At 38.4% G+C, this 19797-nt stretch overlaps 1 protein-coding gene across 1 annotated transcript; it reads right to left on the bottom strand.

Moving 5' to 3' along the window:
- Positions 1-12118: 12118 nt before the first annotated feature.
- Positions 12119-19563, bottom strand: LOC124170644 (zinc finger protein 726-like). Its single transcript, XM_046549506.1, has 3 exons — positions 19479-19563; positions 12690-12832; positions 12119-12502 (listed from the first exon to the last, which is right to left on the bottom strand). Exons 1-3 carry the CDS (start codon positions 19561-19563, stop codon positions 12119-12121), a joined length of 612 nt encoding a protein of 203 aa, XP_046405462.1.
- Positions 19564-19797: the final 234 nt, after the last annotated feature.

Below are 19797 nucleotides of genomic sequence, written 5' to 3'. Positions count from 1 at the left end.
ATCACACGGTTATCCAACACTGAACTATATTCTGAGTGGCATGGCACCGATGCGAAACTTTATCCTCACTCAGCTCTGAATTGCGTCATGCCTAAGGCATAAAGACTCGACCTTATTCATGATGGGTTGGTGTATGACCGCAGTTCACAACTTGTTTTGTCCGAAAGAAATAAAGCAAATACGACCAGTTGAGTGGGTGTGATGTGTCGTTTTCAATTACACGTGTTAAATGCAAGCGATTATTCGTGAATGCTTCGTGCGGAATCAAAAGTAATTCTTCCCTTCGAGAGCATTGACAAATATAGTGTGAAGCGAGGGACAATAGACCAACCCTCACTACGGCATACGGTTAAGTCGACTCACAATTGGAAGAATGAGGTGATAGAAACACTCATGAATATTAGGCCGGCCCTTATTTTTCAGAATTGCGAAAAGTTATGTTTTCCTGGTCTCAAAATGATCCAAATGAGGTCTTTATTCACGTGTTAAAATTTGGTTACTTCAAAATAACGGCAACCCGTGCCCCAAGGGCCCTAAGTACTAAGGGCCCTCAATTGAGTTTTTGGGGTCAAAAAAGTGCTATTCCTATGTAAAACGTAAAAGTAAAGCCCTTTAGGGCCAATTTTCTGTTTGTTTTGAACTATCTTTAAGCGTTTAGGAGATATCGTCCGTCGTAATGCAATCCCCCCCAGGGCGCCACCCCGCACCGCGGCACCGCTGAGGTACGGCCCGCACCACTTACTACAGACTTCCCCTCAACCCCCTCCCCTTTGCATTACGACGGACGATATCTCCTAAACGCTTAAAGATAGTTCAAAACAAACAGAAAATTGGTCTTAAAGGGCTTTACTTTTACGTTTTACATAGGAATAGCACTTTTTTGACCCCAAAAACTCAATTGAGGGCCCTTAGTACTTAGGGCCCTTGGGGCACGGGTTGCCGTTATTTTAAAGTAACCAAATTTTAACACGTGAATAAAGACCTCATTTGGATCATTTTGAGACCAGGAAAACATAACTTTTCGCAATTCTGAAAAATAAGGGCCGGCCTAATGAATATGCACAATAGAAAAACGATCGCAAGCAGAAGCATAGTCGCCCATGAGACGTACCAAGTGGACTAGGCACAATTCTTGGAAATTACCTCGGCCTCTTTACTTCAGTAAAGGTAGCTCAAGATATCCTTTGCGCCGCCTTGAGTTTTTTCTGTTTCCGCTTCTGTTTCACGATATTCCTCGCGATTGCTGATACTCGATTGCAGTGGCGTCTGGTGGTTCTATATCCAGGTTTGCGTTAGAGAACATATACGATGGTGAAAAAGGGCATGAAGTTCAAATGAATGCTGATAAATGGCACTGAATGCATCGACGGACCAGGATCCTGAGCGCAGGTAGTGTAGGTGGCAGCTGCTACACCGCTACACTACCTGCGAGTAACTCACTACATATACGTGTGCGCACTCGCGTCGTGTTGAGTCTGTAACAGTAGCGATTGGTGCTTCATATCCAATCCCTGAGTGGACAGGATTTTTATCTTTCCCTTTGCAAAGTAATACATAGTTTTCTTCTATAATTCATTCATCTTTGGGTGTGCAGTTACTAACATACATATATGTATACTAGGGTGGGCCGAAAAAAGTTTTTTTTTTCCTCATCAAATTTTCCCTATGCGGGAAAGTTGCGAAATGACATAACGATCTCGCACACAATTTTTTTTTCAAATCGGATGCTATTAACCACTGCCGCCCGAGCTCTAAAGTTTAAAATTTTGCGAAAAATCAGCCTGATTTCAGAATCAAACGGCTATGACGACGAATTTTATGAAAATATGGGATAATGGATAATATTAAAGGGTGGATGCATGTTTACAGTTAATTAAAATGAAATTTGAAATTTATTGGGTAAAATATATGGCTCAAACAAGGTCTAAGAATTAACAACATAATTAGAGTACTATAGACCACCCGCACAACACGACTCATTTTTGCCTATGTTTCTAAAATTCCATTTTGGGGGCTAAATGGCAGCCAAAATAATATTTATTTCGATTGATTTTAAGTTTTCAGCAAATTAGTCATCATATGGTAGCAAATAATCCCACAAAAAGTAATAATAAGGTACATTATTTTAAATTAACATCAATCATAATGACGAATAACGTACCTGCGGAGCTATTTTTAACAGCAAATTCAGCCAAGGCTGAGAAAGAACAGAACCTGAACACCAAGCATTTCACTAAGTAGCTCTCTGCTATAGTTTCGTAAAGTAACTACCCAGAACTCGCTTTTAAATTTTAAAAATTATTAATTTTATAACATTAACTGAGTAATCGAGAGGTTTTCAAGTGAACGTCATTTGATTCCGACCTAACACCTTTTTTTCATTCCGTTGTCACATTTTACACTTCCAGTTAGATGTTAAAGTTAATCAAATCACAGAAAATTATTTTTACCACAATACCATTGCAATAAACAGTGAGAGCAGTAATGAAATGCCTTACTCCGTAAACTTTCCATTTTACGATTCATCATAAATACCTATAAACACATCTTGTTAATGGTAATACTTATTATTGTAAGTAATTGCCTCATTAAGTTGACTTTCAAGAGCTCGTTGTTCAGTCTATTGCGGTTGCAATGCTGAATTTATTTTTCAATACTATTTTTCTCTTCATAGCTGTGACTCATTCCCGAAATTGAGTTCATATTTGGGTGAAGCAGAAGCCTCGCTGTGGGTTGTGAAGACTTCAAAATGGATTGGACCAGTTATGCAGGAGGTATGAATGGATTTCATTTATATTCTTTTCATCCCATGCATATGTTTTGATCCTTCACGTGAACATAAAAATATTTTCCTGTTAATACATAAAGAAAAAGTAAGCAACTTTTTAGAAGCATGTTATTTTCAATTAGAATAAATACATGCGTTCAGCGTACTTGCCTCTTTGTATATTGCATTTCCTTCAGGATATCAAAATTTACAAGTCATTTATATTAAGCTCTGTGGCGGCACATGGGTCAAATGATGGGGGGGGGGGCAAAGTCCACAAGTGGTTCAACTTTATTATAATATGTTCAATATTTTGTTTTTAGTGAGTTTTTAAGGCTATCTAAGTATTAAATTTTTTGTGCCATATGTTCCCTTTTTTTCAACAAAAATATCTAGTTTTCAAAATAAAGCTTATAAAAATACCATTAGATATACTAAAGCTTAAATATACTATCGGCATCTATCAATTCACTTAATATTTAACAGTTTTTTGACACTTCTTTATTTATCTTTAGAATTCCTAATCTGTACGCACTATCTAATTGGACTCTTGTGTCAACTGTGCCCAATACGGCATGCTCAATGCAAGCCTTAAAATGTTTTTCACTCAATTTATGTTTTTTGACTGTATGATTTAAACGTTTTAAATCCGAGACACCACCCACCGTCCATGCATGGTCTGCAACTCCTATTACTTAGACCATATAAGCTAGTAGACCTGCCATTCGGGTGGAACGCTGTGGCCAACATCGCACGGCGGGGAAGATGAGGGGGATGAGGGAGCCTGACGTCACGCTTGGGAATGCAGACGATATACCGTATACGCGCGTGAGATATTTGAACGCTCATACGCTGCAAATTCGCTGAAAAGAGAAGATATTGGGCACGCAAAATGATTGTAGACTTAGAAATATATTTTTTACGATGAACTAAGGCATCTTATAGCCTTGACTGTGCGCAAAAAGCTAAATATATCAAGATAAAGCGAGAAGCGATCGTATTAAATACATTGATTAAGAACGTCATATGTAAACATGGGCGTACCAAGCGAGGGGCAGGGAGTCAGCTGCCCCCCCTAGAAGCAAAAATCGCAAAAGTCTTTAAGCAAAATCAGTACTGAATTGAAACGAAAGTATTCAACAAATCTTCTTCAAACCAACAAAAAATGATATGTATTTGTATAAGATAGGTAACGAAAATAAAACTATTTTTTCAAGGAAATAATCTCATAAACTAATAAAGCGCTGTTATAATTTTCTTAAAATGTTGGTTTCATTAATCTTTTCCATGCTAAAATGTCACAACTTGGCTTGCCCCCCTAGACAATGGTGTCCCCCTCTAGGTAAAAAGAAGGGGTCCTGGCAAGTATCACGCAATATTTTCCGAAAAAACCAGTTTATTGCCATCTCGGTAATCTTCAATAAAAATGATTAAACAAATCGTTGTATTTATAAATCCAACACAATGAAGCCCATAGTTACGTATTTACACTGAGAATACGCATTTTTGAAAAATCCTACGTGAGATTAGAAAGAAGGCGTGGAGCAAAATCCCACGATATCTCACAAAAGGTGAAGAGAGGGGTCCATAAAAAGGCAAAAATATTTTATAAATATCATTTATTTTTTCCATTAGAGTAACCTAACGATGACATTCCTAGAAAATGAATATACGTAGACTGTCCCAAGGGTCGTGTGTCATTTTTGACCTGTAATTTTAGTAACTTTGTATCGAGTAATATTCATGAAAATTGGCGCACTTATCGGGAAAGGTCCTAAATTTATTTGAGTTTAAGAAAAATTTTACAATTTTGACCTTTTGACCTCACAATGTAGGTCCAAACCAAAATTTTGAATTTGCCTTATGGGGTTTAAATGTTAAAAAAGTCGAGATAGAAAAAAGTCTGAATTTCATTGACCAAGATGACAATTCTTAGATTTTCGGACTCGAAAAACCCGAAAATAACACTTTTATTTACGAAAATTTAACCGTTGACCCAGTAAGGCCACCGTCAAGGTAATGATAGGGTGGCAAAAAGAATAGCATACCAACAAAGGGTAGCATACAAAAAATGGGTTTTATAGGGTGCCCAAGCCATTGTTATTGTCCAAATACACGTATTATTCACTAATTGACCTCCCAGGTTAATACGGAGGTCAAAGGTCATAGAGGTAAATGTCCGGCCATCGTGACAACTAAGGTGCCGAACCATAGATTTTGATGGGTGCCAAAGTCGGTGAGGCAGTTCATCGATCCGTATAACAATTTATTTTGACCTCCGAAAGTCATATTGGGGGTCAAAGGTCATAGAGAATATATGCTACGCACTTACCCCCCTTCCTTCCGAAAAGTTTTCCATTTCCTCGTAGTATTTTCCGACATGTGTCTCATGCCCTCTTAGTTTCACGCGGCAATTTATTAATTATTTCTCTAAACATTTATTTAATTTGCCGCCCAAAGTGAAAGACAAAAGTCCGTTTAAAAAGATATTGGCTATGTCCGAAACCACAAGGTAAAACATAACAGAAATTAATGAATCCAGCTTTTATTTTGATTGCATCATGCAATGTGATAAAAATTTGACGATTAAAGAGAAATATCATAAAACGACAAAATTAATAGGATAATAAACTGAAATGTGAACATGGAACACCTGTCGTGACTTTTTAATTTAATGACTACGACTCATTATACACCAATATGCATTCCGGTTTTTCTTTCTGTACCTCTTTATGAAGATATATTCTATTACGGGGCGTACGGAATTAGTCAGTTTTTCCAACCCATCGTAGCCAGTGTTTTGATAAATATCGGACTTTTTTTTCAAGGCAGTTTTTCTGAGACCATCTGAAATGTTATATTAATAACTATTTGCCATTATGCCCAAATGTTGTAAATTTTCCCTGCATGTTCAGTAATAGTTAACCTATAGTGCTTTACGAAGAAAATTTTGAAACAATATATTTTGTTTTACTTATAAACTTTTATTAAACAGTGTTCCATTTTTGAAATACTTGGCAAATTCACTACTATCATGCGTGCATTCAGGCGCGGTGAAATATTCAATTTATTTTTAAATCAAGTAAGCAATTAGATTTTATGTGATTGAGGGAAACAATGCTATTTCTTGGCTGTAACCAGTTTCCATTTCAGTGAAAGAATAAGTACATCGATATCCAACTGATCAATTGTAAACAGAGAGATGAAAAAATATGAGTCACCCTGTGCACTTCCATTCTGGACCAAGCCCCCTGGGTCATATTGACGTATGGAACACTAATCAATTAGCCAATTTCGGCTGCTTGTACCCAATATTCTTCTTTTTCTTTTAGCAGAAAGTTCATTGTAAGTGTGCGGGCTCCGCACTTGTCCTGCTAAGAGTGGCACGCCGCCCCCCACTCATGCCTAATCGGCGACTAGACGGTTTTCCCCGGGTAATTCCTTTCCCTCTCCGTGTCTAAAGGCCGCTGCTATACACGGTAAATAATCATGCAAATTATCATGCTGAATGATCATGTGAATGAAATCATTAGCCGGGTGTAATGGAAAAATTTGCGAATGAACCATCATGCGCATGATCATTGAGTGAAAGTTAGAGCGTGTTCTATTTTGCTCGCATGATCCCGTGAATGATCACGTGACCATTCAGCGTAATCATTCATCGTGTGCAGTCTTAACAAAAGGACTTTAAGCCTTTTAGTTGTGCACGAATGGAAGAAAGCCAATATGACTGCCCAGCCATATAAATAAATATTAATAAATTATAATAAATAAATAAATCATTAATTAAATTAATTGATTTTAAATAAATATAAATAAATTATTAAATTCAATAAATATCTGCTTAGGAGGTGGAGTTTCAGAAGAACAAGTCACGAAAACGAAAAACCCTACAGAATATTTAGAACTCTTTCTGGACATCGAATTGATTGATGTGATTATCAAATATTCCAATTTATATGCTGCAATTAATGGCATAAACGTTGAACTGACTGTCGGTAAGTGTCCGTGATTTTTGGAAATAAATTTCCTGAGTGGTTATGTCTCTGTTCCGAGATGGCGGGTGTATGTTTTGGGAGCAAAGATCAGATATTCGCATAATTTTATAAGTTACAAATGCAGTGAGACTTGATGGATTTGAAATAATATTTTCAAATTTTCATGTTGCTGACAATTCTAACTTGACCCACATGGACAAGTTTTCCAAACTGCAACCTCTCATAGAATATATAACACTTTAATATCAAGAATATGTTGTAGGTGCTTCAATTGTTTTGCAATTTACTGAGACACTCACAATGCAGAAACCTGGTAAATACCATTTTCTGTTCGACAACTTTTTCACAAGCATTGCCATCCTTGATATACCTCATTCAATGGGCCATCAAGCAACAGACATAGCGAGAAAAGATCGCGTAGACAAACCACATTTATTTACTATCTGATGCTACCCTAAATAAAAAGGATATGGGTACATTTGATTACTAAATCGATGGAAAAGGCATTGTTTGCAGATGGAATGATAACAGTGTTGTGGCTATTGCGTCTTCTGGTGTTAGCATGAATCCTTTGCAACAGGTCAGTTGTTATTCTCAAAAGTAGAAAAAAAATATCCCAATTACTTAGCCAAATGTAATCAAGGGGTAAAATCAGTACATGGCTGGAGTGGACCGAGCTTATGAAAATATTATCGAGTATCAGCCATCAATCCATGGAAAGAAATGGTACTCGAGCCCTCTGTTATTCTGCTTTGAGCTGGCTTTAAAAATGATTAGCGATTAAATAAAAGAAACGATTTGAAGCCAATGTATCTTCTTAAATTTCGTTGCCGTGTGTCCTGTAAGTACCTATATATAGACAAATTGTATTACTGCTGAGCCTGGTAGGAAAGGGGGATCATCTATGAAGCGTAACCATGACTCACGTCATGACGGCATAAATCATACAATTGTAAAGCAAGGAAAGCATACTTGCTGAGTCCAATATCACAAAAATACCCCTTTTCAATGTAGAAAATGCTATGTATCCTTGTATGTTCACCTGGATATAACTCATAATAGTGAGTTAATAAATGTCTGAAGCAAATGATTTTCTTTTTATCATTGACTAGGTCATGATAGTGGATTTGCGTTGTGTTCCATTTTTGGAACACCTCGTAATTAATAATTGGCAAGATATACATTGATTTTTCTTTCGGATATTGTTTTCATATGTATTTTTATCTACAATATGTAAAAGTCAGGGTAAAATTCACATTTTTCAAACCTTCGGCATAAACGGGTTAAAGAGGTCATTGACACACATTATGCCGTAATGCATTTACCAGAATTTATCCCACTTGTTAACTTATATCAGGAAACAATTTATTCCAATTACCATAAAATATAGAATTTTGCATGCATTTGAAAATGTATACTTTGAAGTGCCTCAACCAGTTCTGTCTAAAGCAGTCTCTCTTTAGTTATCCTTGTTTCATATTTTTTTGTAATGAGGGGAAAACCTTTCTAGGATTATAAGTTGTATCGTTAGCACAAGTGTTTGTTCTTATTGCAACAGGTGACTCTGCATAATGCTGCTACCCTGGAGAAGAGGTGCTCCGAAGGGTCTCTCAACAGCCGGAGACTGAAGAAAGTGAAGAAACAAAAGGCCTGGACTCGTGTTGTTATCATCAGTGGACTGTGGACTATTTGATTGTGCTTTTTTCTTACTGTGTGCTTAATTGTAATATATTTATTGTAATGTGTTGTTTTTTTACAGCATTGGGGGGAAATATAGGCAGGAGAGTAGGAAATTAGGTTCTTAGGTCGTCGACATGCCCAGCTAATCTGTCAGGGATTTAGATAGTAATGAATTCGTACAAAGGTGGCTTTGCGAGGAGCAGGTCCGTTTTGTTTTCGATCTCAGAGGATTGCTGCGATGATGTGTACCCACTTTAGATAATCATGGGGATGTATCGTTGATGTGTGAATGTTGTTTGGCATGAGTGAGTGAGTGAGTGAGTTTGTATGGTAATAGTAGTAGTGTTAGTAGTAATACTAAAACTAACTGTCCCTTCCTTTACTAAAAATCCCTCCCTACCCTCCCTCCCCTAAAACCCAAACTGCTCCCTCTACGTGGGGAGGGGGATAAACAGAGGAAAGTCTATACAATTCAATTATTGATGTGAACTCCTGATTGAATTTTAACATAAAACTTAACTCTAGCTAAAGCAGTGTGGTATCTATTGCTTAATTCTGTTGATGTTGTATGTATTTAAGAGGTGAAGATGACAGAATTCTATCCACTATTTTGCTCGTGTAACATTTTAGTTCCTTCGCTTAAAATATATTTTATTATTATTTTACTGATTTAATTATCATATACCTTTTTATTAGCTATTGCTCTTTCTATGTATTGCACAAATTTTTGGATTGATTTTTTTAATTTTCTCATTACTATCATATGTTAAATAAGTAATACTGTCTTTTAAAAGGACTTGAACTATTTTGAAATGTAATTACTGTTTTTATTTAATTATCAATTGATTTTATTTCAATGGAGGTTTCAGTCAATTGCTTATTTTCACTCCTCTAAAAACGGTCTTTCGAGATAAGTTTCTATATTAAACGTATTTTAAGAAATATTTCTTAAAATACGTTTAATTCCATTATTTTAGTCGATTTTATTATTTGTTGATATTTAGCCGATTTTCATTTATGTGTGCTGTATTGCAATAATTATTTGATTACCTTTTGTATTAACTGTTTTCTGTTTGTGTATGCAGAATTAATTTTTATTATTGGAGATTTGCACTTCTGCGCCTTTTCAATTTGTTTTTTGGGAATGGGTTTTTACTGTGTTTTGATAAAAGCAATAATTGCCGCATCTATTTTTTCATGCATTCATATTTATGGATTTGGGGGAAAACATCAATATTGCACGGTTATTTGAGCCATTTTTATTGATAAAAGAATAAGTATTTTAATATAATATTATTTTTGGCTGCTATTTTTAATTTAAGTTAAGCGGCTGCCCCAAGTAACCGGTGGACCCATTAAATGGAATCAACTGTATTTTAAAATGGTTAGATTAAGCAGTAAATTTTATGCTCCATTCCCGTGTAACCATCCTCTAAAGATGAAAACTTAATGACAGAACTTAATGACACTTGGCTACCTTGACACCATTTTCAAATGGGTGCTGTGCCGATAAATGTCTTGCTAAGGAGAAACTGTTCATGCAACTGCAAGGGGTAAGGGCCAGCCAATCAGGGATGCCAAGTGAAACGAAGCGTAAATGTTTTGTTACCCCTTAGCGAAAAAACTGTTGGATTTTAAAAGTTACTGTTGGATTTTCTACAGTTACTGTTGGGTTTCAACAATTACTGTTGGACTTCAGCAGTTATCGTTGGATTTTAACAGTTACCGTTGGATTTTAACAGTTAGTTTGGATTTTAACAGTTACTGTTGGATTTCAACTATTACTGTTGGATTTTAATATATTCACAAATTTACGACCATGGTTTCAACGTTAGACGTCATCATCAGGTGAACTCTAAAGAGGTCCATATCGCATCCTTTTACACGAGGCTTGGAGGGGTAGGGAGGAAGGTAACTAACTGATTGGTCAACAGGGAAGAGGGAAGGGGAAATAACTTGGTACTACGATAGAAAAAAGTTATGGGGAGGAGGCTCCCTAAGGGAAGGTACAAAAACAAAATCACTTTGATGACTATTATCTAACAAATGTCACATCATTCACCTGATGATGACGTCTAACGTTGAAACCATGGTCGTAAATTTGTGAAAAAATATTAATGTGAGAGCAAAAAGTTCTTCTTTTTAATTTTAATAATGAATCGCCTTCACCAATTTATGCCTCAAACAATCAATTTAGTAAATTCGTTATTTTGACCTTCGGAGGTCAAGAAATCAACAATACGGTTCCATTAACTGACACGGTTACGGTTTTCGGACACGAGGAAACCGGAAATAACACTTTTATATACGAAAATTAAGACCGTTGACCCAGTAGGGTCACAGTCAAGAAGAATAGGAAATGTGCTACCAACAAAGGTGTCGATCCATGGGATTTAAAGGTTGCCCACGTCAGTTTTGCACTTCATTTATCAGTATTGTTGATTTTTTGACCTTTTTTGAATATTAATGTGAAAGCACAAAGTTCTTCTTTTTAATTTTTAACACTTTCGAGACGGCGGAGTTTTCGTCTTAGCATGACTGCTGTACTGACCCCCAAGTGACTCTTCTTTCTCGTGGTACGGAGCATTTTTGGAGGGCATTCGTTAAGAAGGGTCTCGCTGAACCTTTTTCGACCCCTCCACGCAGGGACTTCGCATTATCTCGGACTCCGAGAGTAGTTGTGCTCCCTCCTTTCCCGGTTTATGACCATACCTGCTGCATTGGTTCGCTGTCAACTTATGAATTGCTTATATGTATTTAGCACATGGATAATTGTTGCTTGCACGTAAATTACAGACTTTGAATTGAATTCCTCATTTTTACCTGAGCGTTGTCAAATTTTAAACGAATTTCCAAGGTCATTATAAACGCATCTAATGCAGCAGCAATTTCCATGTTGATTTTTATACATGACTCCAGATATAAGTTAATATTTATCGTAGAATTTCGTTTAAAAATTGTAAAAGCTGCTCAAAAGACAAATAATTCCATTCTTAGTTTATTTTTTATGAGAAATGAACAAATATTTATTTCGAAAACTGACTGGATAAACAATTGTATGACCGCTGTCCCTTACCGCTAAGAGGGGTTTTAAAAGAGGAGAGGTCCGAGTACCAGCTCCCGGATTCCGAGGGTAAATCCTAAACCCCGAAGCGTTGGGTCCCGAGACAAAGACGACGTAAACCCGCAACCGTCCTAAAAGGGGGAGAGCTAGAAAAAGTACATATACGGCTTTCATTTTCCTGGCTAGGAAAATCTCACACGTAAATATATGGCCATCGTCTCCCGGGTCAGGAAACGTCCACACGTATATATACGTGTATAGTAGGGAAAAGGTTAAGAATTTACTAAAATTAGTGGGCAAAAATGACCTAAAATCACTTGGGCACCCTTTAAAACCCATGGATCGACACCTTTGTTGGTAGCCCATTTCCTATTCTTCTTGACTGTGACCTTACTGGGTCAACGGTCTTAATTTTCGTATATAAAAGTGTTATTTCCGGTTTCCTCGTGTCCGAAAACCGTAACCGTGTCAGTTAATGGAACCGCATTGTTGATTTCTTGACCTCCGAAGGTCAAAATAACGAATTTACTAAATTGATTGTTTGAGGCCCAACTTGGTGAAAGCGATTCATTATTAAAATTAAAAAGAAGAACTCTGACAGACTGCGTACTATTCACTGTCGTCTGAAGTGTGCGCAGAGCGGTCCCCAACTCCCCCATCCCCTCCTCCGTGCTTCTTCTTCATGAGGTCCAGGTAGTAATCCTCTTTCACCGTCTTCAAGTTGCACTGCTTGCAGCTGAACGTCTCGCGATTGCCCAGGTGCAGCTTACGGTGCGTGCTCAGGTTGCTCGCCGTATTGAAGGCCTTCCCGCAAACCTCACACGCAAAGGGCTTCAGATCCGTGTGCGTTATCTCGTGCGCCTTCAGGATCGCATTCAGGCGGAACGCCTTTGAACACAGGCGGCACTTGAACGGTCTCTCCTCCGCCCCGGATCTGTGGTCATTGCGCACGTGGTTCGTGAGGCACGCCTTCGTCTTGTACCGCTTGTTGCACTAAGCGCACGAAAACCCCTTGCAGCTCGAGTGCGTTTCCATGTGCTTTTGGAGGGAGCCCTTAGACGTGAAGGTCTTTGAGCAAGCGTCGCAGCTGAAGGGCCGTTCTCCGGCGTGGACCGCCCTCATGTGATGGCCCAGGTTGGACGAGACCGAGAAGCGCTTCCCGCACACCCGGCATTCGTACGGTTTGACTCCGGTGTGGGATCGGGTGTGGAGTCGGAGGTCGCTCTTCGTCCTGAACGCCTTGGGTCACGAGGCGCACTGGAACGCCCTCTCCCCCGTGTGGATCAGCACGTGACAATCCCTCAGCCTCTCCGGCGTGAACTCCTGTCGAAAAAAATATCCACAAGAATACTTGATTACACGACACACGGTTAATTGGGGCGACACCAAAATGGCGAGACTGTTACGCAGTGCTGCATACTAATGCTGTACAGTAGACTCTCGTTAATATTACGACGTCACTACGTATTCCTCGTTATTATGAAATTCTCGTTATTTTGAAGTCGTTTTTAATGACGGTGATTGGAACAATATAAATCGGAATTGATCATTTGGTAGAGGAATAGGGCAATCAGCACGTGGCGGTCCCTCAGCCTCTCCACCATAAACTCCTGTCGAATAAAAATACACAAGAATACTTGATTACACGACACTCGGTAAGTTGGGGCGACACCAAAATGGTGAGACTGTTACGCAGTGCTGCATACTAAAGCTGTACAGTAGACTCTCGTTAATATTACGTCATTACGAATGCCTCGTTATTACGAAGTCGCTCCTAATGACGAAAGGAAAGAAAAAAAATTTCAAGATACAGAAATAATATGCCACGCCAACAATTACTGGGACCGTGTCGTAAAGGAAGCAGTGGAAATCAGACTTGAGAAGAGAAAAATGAACAGAGACGCCGGCTTCCATCTGAGCAATGCGTGGAAACCAGCCCTGAAAAAACTGAAGGGGGAGAGGACACGCATTGGCCCGACCGTCGACCAATCAGAGCCCACCTGAACCCAACGCGAAGGTATATAAGACGGACACTTCTTGGCTAATCCATTCACCCTGAAGACGATCAGCTTAAGGTTGGAAGGCGATATTTGGTGGAACTTGTTGACAGGAAAAATAATGAAGAAGTTTCGGCAGTACACACTGGCAGTACACCCCCTCTCCCTAAGGTATATATAAGCTCGCAAAATTTTGTATATTCACCTTGATAATGACAGTGTGTACTGCCGAAACCTGGGTCGGTATTAAAAACTCTTGTGGAACATACAAAAGTGTATCTTCATTATGTTTCCTGAAGACGATGGCAGACTTAGCCTTCGAAACGTCGGTGCAGTAAAACCCTTGGACCCGGCTGGAAACCCGAGAACTCTTCCTCCAGTATAATTAGGATTTGATCACTTGGTAGAGGAATAGGGCATGGTTGTGGAGGATCGTCTGTCCTGTAAGGGTGTTCAAATTGACAAGGGATGGAAGATATGATGAGTTGTGAAGGAAATCGTTGGTCCCTACATAGGTTTATCAACTTACGAACAATGTCTGGGAAAGCATCTAGTTCGTATGTCGAAGAATTATTGCATTCGAGATGTTATCAATCCTCGATTGCATCATTTCATCATTGCATCATCACGGTCCCAGTAATTGTTGGCATGGCATATAATTTCTGTATCGTGAATTTTTTCTTCTTTCCATTCGTCATTAGTAGCTACTTCGCAATAACGAGACTTTCATAATAACGAGGAATTCGTAATAACGTTGTTAGTATTAACGAGTCTACTGTACAGCTGAAGTATGGAGAAACTAAAACGAATATTCTTGTTTTCATGTGTTAGCGAGTAATTTAATCTTGCATCTAATAAACTTTTTTAAACGATTCCTACAAGAAACATTCATACAAATTTCGTCATTACAAACCTCTGGTTTTTCGGTCCCGTGAACTTCGTAATAACGAGAGTCAACTGTATGAACATTTCAATAGTTTTCATAGGTTTGGGGGCATCCATGGATTGCGTGAGGCGTTTAGGGGGGAAGGGATGAGGCCGATTCCCACCCTATCACTCGAGTAGGAGAGGGAGAGTCCTGGCAAGTATCACGTAATTATTTTCTGCGAGAAACAGTATCAAATTGCGATCTTACGAGGAGAAATCGCAAAAGTGATGTTCGGGATCTGGATACGGATGTTATTTTCTGAAACTATACAGGCAAGGCAGAAAAATAAGTCACATGCTGGTGTATGCCGCAGGTCGTAATGGAGATTGCCCCGACGTTTCGCGACCGACTGACTGCTGGTCAGTTTTTCATGGGAATAATGCTGGGATTGGTTTTTGCTGCCTTTTTTTATATTTCAGGTTGGAGGGGTGGGCAGAGGGTGTGAGGAGTTAGGACTTGAGGGGGAAGATAACGAAATGTTACGGATGACTAGGTTCCAAGTACTGCTGATTCTTCCGTCAAGGACTACTCTTTGTTTACTATCATTCAGAAAGTCACTTATCCAGTTCACAACTGTTTCGTTTAATCCACAAAATTGCAATTTGTATAAAAGTTTTTTGTGCGTTACCGTATCGAAAGCATTCTTAAAATCTAGAAATTATGCGCCAACTTGTCTTTTCGATTCAACCAGATTTTATAACGACGAGAAGAAAGAGCGCGATCTGTGTTTCACATGATATACCTTTTCTGAATCCGAGCTGACAGTCATGGAGGATGTTACGTCTGTCCAAGGAAGTCATGACATTGCTAACGACGATATGCTCAAGTATCTTGCTTATAACCAATGTTAAAGAAATTGGATACCTGGGTCATGTCTGTTTCCCTTTCTGAATATCAGAGTAACGCTTGCAATTTTCCAGTCTAGTGCTAAATTTTCTTCAGATAGCGACTTCTTGAATAATATCTCTAAGTAAGGTGTGTTCTGTGGAGCTAACTCCTTGAGGACACGCGGGGGTATTTCCTCTGCACCTAGAGATTTAATATCAGTTTTAGCTGTTTTGTTATCCCATCGCGTTGAATAGTGATTACTTTCACCAGTTCCTCAGTTAATTGGTTGTCTAATTTACATGCATTCATTGTTACGAAATGTTGGTTTTTCAGGCCCTCGAACTTTGTAATAATGAGTGAACCAGGGTATTTTTGTACCACACCAAATACAATTTCCTTTTATTTCAGTGTAATTACTTTTATTCATGACTGTTATTAACAAACCAATTCCTTACCTGTAGGCTGTTAAAAATATCTCTCATGACGTCACCTTTCATCAACAAAATTCAGGGCAAGATAAAGATTGTGAGAGGAATAATGGAGGGACCAGGGATTTAACACTTTGAGTTCCGGCTGCTAATTTTAAAGCCCTACTGAAAAATCCAGCCATTTTTACTAAATTCGTACATTTTTTTAAAAGCATCAAAAATATATTTATATCGACGTGCATTTCAATAAAAATGGACTTTGCTCTTCTTTATGAATGAGTTGCATAAGATTTATGGCTAATTTTTAAATATATAATTTAACAATGAAAACCTACTGTTTTTGAAAAATAAAATAGTTGCAACAAATGCTGTACCGCCATAACATGCATAATAATTTTTTTAATACGCTCAATTTGAACTATTTAAAAAATGGAAATCATAAAAAATGCATTGTTCCAAGCAAAGCATTATAAATCCTGGATGACAGAAAGGGTCAGTGGCCCAAGATAAGGATGCCGGTAGCTGAAGAGGACTTTTCGTCCTCAAGACATAAAGTCAACTCTTTTTCCATCGAGGATTTGATTTTTGAAAAAAAAAAACAGAACCACTAAGCAGTAAACTGGAAAAGTATCACGGGCGAAATATTACGGCTTCATGCATACAAAGCCAATTAAATAGAAAGATGTAACATTACGTCCATGGCAATCCTCAGAAGGATTTGTTTTTTTAAAGCATACCGGTACTAGCCACGGTGATAACTTAAACGGGAGTCACCCGCAATGCACAATTGTGCGAAAGATCCACAGAGAAAACATCATTCGCCTTGACCGGAATTCGAACTCGGATCCCCCGATTTCCGGTCGAGTGCTTTAGCCAGTTAAGCTACCGAGGCGTCATTCTTCCCTGTGGATATTTTGCGGACACTACCGGACAAGGTGTTGCTGGACTGCGGGGCATATGATGAATGATTTTTTCTCTGTGGATCTTTCGCACGATTGTGCATTGCGGGTGACTCCCGTGTACGATATCACCGTGACTAGTCCCGGTATACTTTAAAAACTAGTCAAGAGCGAACACCTCTATGTGTTCTATGTCCGGGCCTGCTCTCCGGCTGTGGCGCTGTGCGCACGACTTGGACTGCTAGTGGCATAATATGCCCCGCAGTCCAGCAACACCTTGTCCGGTAGTGTCCGCAAAATATCCACAGGGAAGAATGACGCCTCGGTAGCTTAACTGGCTAAAGCACTCGACCGGAAATCGGGGGATCCGGGTTCGAATCCCGGTCAAGGCGAATGATTTTTTTCTCTGTGGATCTTTCGCACTCAGAAGGATTAGCGGGACGTAATATTACGTCCATGGCATGCAAAGTGTTAAGGTCAACGAATCGTCATGCCACAAGGACCAATAATTGCCCTTCAAATACACGTGCGTAGGTAAATGCGTGGACAGTGTCTGCACGTGGCCTTGATACATGATTAGTGGTGCCGACTCCATGGGGCCTTTTTGAGGGGGCCTGCGCTCCCTCAAAAACTCGTCATGGGAGTGAGGAAATAATGTGGCAGGCTTGCTGATTTTCCCCGGAGTGCCCAGTTATTAAAAGACGAGTTTTCAAGGTTCTATAAAGTTGATCATATGACTTCTCTTAAATGAAATATGATTTTATGCTTTCCCGGCGAATAATGTGGGTAAACTTTTCTCGGGATTCCCACCGGGTAAATGTTTTTATAACGGCCAACGTTTCAAGTACCATCTCGGCACTCATCTTCAGGGCTGAATAATATATTATTATAATAATATGCTACTTCATTCATTTATGGCCTTCAGCAAGCTTCCCTCTTTTGAACCGTGTGCTCCGTTTGTAAAAAGAAGTATTTGAACGGAAATTCCCTTAGCGAAAATACTGTTAAAAAACTGTTAAAAAAAACTGTTGAATGTTTCAACAGTTAATTGGGACAACTGTTGAATCCAACAGTGACTGTAGAAAATCCAACAGTAACTGATGAAACCCAACAGTAACTGTTGGAGTCCAACAGTAATTGTTAAAATCCAACAGTAACCGTAGAAAATCCAACAGTAACTGATGAAACCCAACAGTAACTGTTGAGGTCCAACAGTAATTGTTAAAATCCAACAGTAAATTGGGACCAATAGTTAACAGTAACTGTTAAAACTAACAATAACAGTTAAATTTAACAGTCACTGATAAATCGACCAGTTATCGATGAATTCAGCAGTTACTGATGACTGAAACAAATGAACTTAGATACATGCCATAGGAGAAGAGCTATGGCTCTTGGGTGGGAAGGAAATCCCTCCCTAACTGTGCCATGGCTGTAACGAAATGAAACCAATTTGTGACAGTAAATTTTTTCACTTCCTATGGGTACATTGTGAATGCACACAATAATTATAAAACAGTGAATGAGAAATTATATTTAAAACATCTATGTATGGAGCAAGTATAGCTACATTTGAATATACATAATATTATAGATGATTACTAGAATATAATACCACAAGTGATCCCAAGTCAACGTGTATTAAACCCTCAGGCATAGCTTAAAATGGTATCCCTTAGCGAAAAAACTGTTGGATTTTATACAGTTATTGTTGGATTTTAACAGTTACTTTTGGATTTTAACAGTTACTATTGGATTTTAATACTTACTGATGGATTTTCTACAGTTACTGTTGGATTTTCTACAGTTACTATTGGATTTCAACAATTACTGTTGGATTTTATACAGTTATTGTTGGGTTTCATCAGTTACTGTTAGATTTTAACAGTTACTGTTGGACTTCAGCAGTTACCGTTGAATTTTAACAGTTAGTGTTGGATTCATTTTGAATGCATTGAATGAATTTATAACATCGCGAAGCCTACCAATGAAGTAAGGAAAAAGGTTTACATTGTGCGTTTAATAGTTTATTTTAATGTATTGATGAGTATTGACCAAAAATGACACCATATGGTAAAACCTCTTTACATCGTAATGGAGGGGACCAAAATTCGGGCAATTTGATGTATGGAGGTTCACTATAGAGAGGTTTTAGTGATAGCCACCATTTTTTTCATATCCTTTGGAAATGAAAGGCAGTAACTGTCTTTTAAACTATTATATTTATGTGTTTAAACACTCTAGGAGAATAGAGTGGAGAGCTGCGTCAAACCAATCCTAGGATTGTTGACCAGTGATGATGAAACACTCATGCATGCATCAGTGAACATATATTTATTATTTAATAATTACAAAAAGCGAGTGCTATCGCTTGATTTTTGCCATCATTCGAGAGAAAACAACGTGATCTCTCTTAATTCAACAGTCACTTAAAATGATTACGATAATTGGATACCTTTTTTCTTATTTACAGTTAGGTATGCTCTCATTTGGAACCAAACAGCCTCAACTAATGAATGATATGAAAATTACCACACATTATAGGTGTATAAGAAAAAAAATAAGGGTTAAACATTTATCGCTGAAAATGTCGTTCCATGTACGTAATCGCGGCTGCATTAATGGTCTATAATGTCTCGGTATGATTTGCGGAGGAAGTAAGGCCGTCTCGGGGGTATCTCCTTGGTATGATAAGTGGAGGTTTTACGATATAAAGAGGTACACAACAAAGAGGTTTGCCTATTTTACATGTAAATTAGACAGGACTGTAGGGGTGCTATGATGTATGGAGGTTTATGATGTAAAGAGGTTCACCACATAGAGGTTTTACTGTATTGACGCTTATGGGATTGGAAATGCTTTGGTCAAAGTGGGCGTGGCTAATCCTACTTATAGCACCCCCATTCCAGGCACACTTTGCTCCACGCACGTAACCAGTGGTTCCCCCTCCTGTACGTATATTCACAACCTCCATCTTTACTTTTGTATCCCATCTCAAGAGAAGGGGCTGATGCAACCACCAAGGTCACAAAAACATGTTAGAATGCATACCCCCTAGGATACACAGCTGAACATATACAGAAATAGGGTGGTTTCCTATAATATTTTGTATTGCCTAAATCGAAAGATTATTACTCCTGGAGTAGATATTTCACGCTTTTAGAATTTTAAATGACGATTATATATTTTTCGCGATTAAATGAAAATT

Source organism: Ischnura elegans, chromosome X (assembly GCF_921293095.1).
Source record: "Ischnura elegans chromosome X, ioIscEleg1.1, whole genome shotgun sequence".
Classification (NCBI taxonomy): domain Eukaryota; kingdom Metazoa; phylum Arthropoda; class Insecta; order Odonata; family Coenagrionidae; genus Ischnura; species Ischnura elegans.
This window is presented reverse-complemented; position numbering and strand designations above follow the sequence as displayed.

Excerpts from the sequence above, each read along its gene's own strand:
- LOC124170644 (XM_046549506.1), bottom strand. The coding sequence starts at position 19,563 with ATGGAGGTTGTGAATATACGTACAGGAGGGGGAACCACTGGTTACGTG. Across the intron at positions 12,833-19,478 it reads CTGGAATGGGGGTGCTATAA|GAGTTCACGCCGGAGAGGCT; the intron begins GTAGGATTAGCC and ends TTTTTTCGACAG. Across the intron at positions 12,503-12,689 it reads TCCCACACCGGAGTCAAACC|TGCAACAAGCGGTACAAGAC; the intron begins GTACGAATGCCG and ends TCGTGCGCTTAG.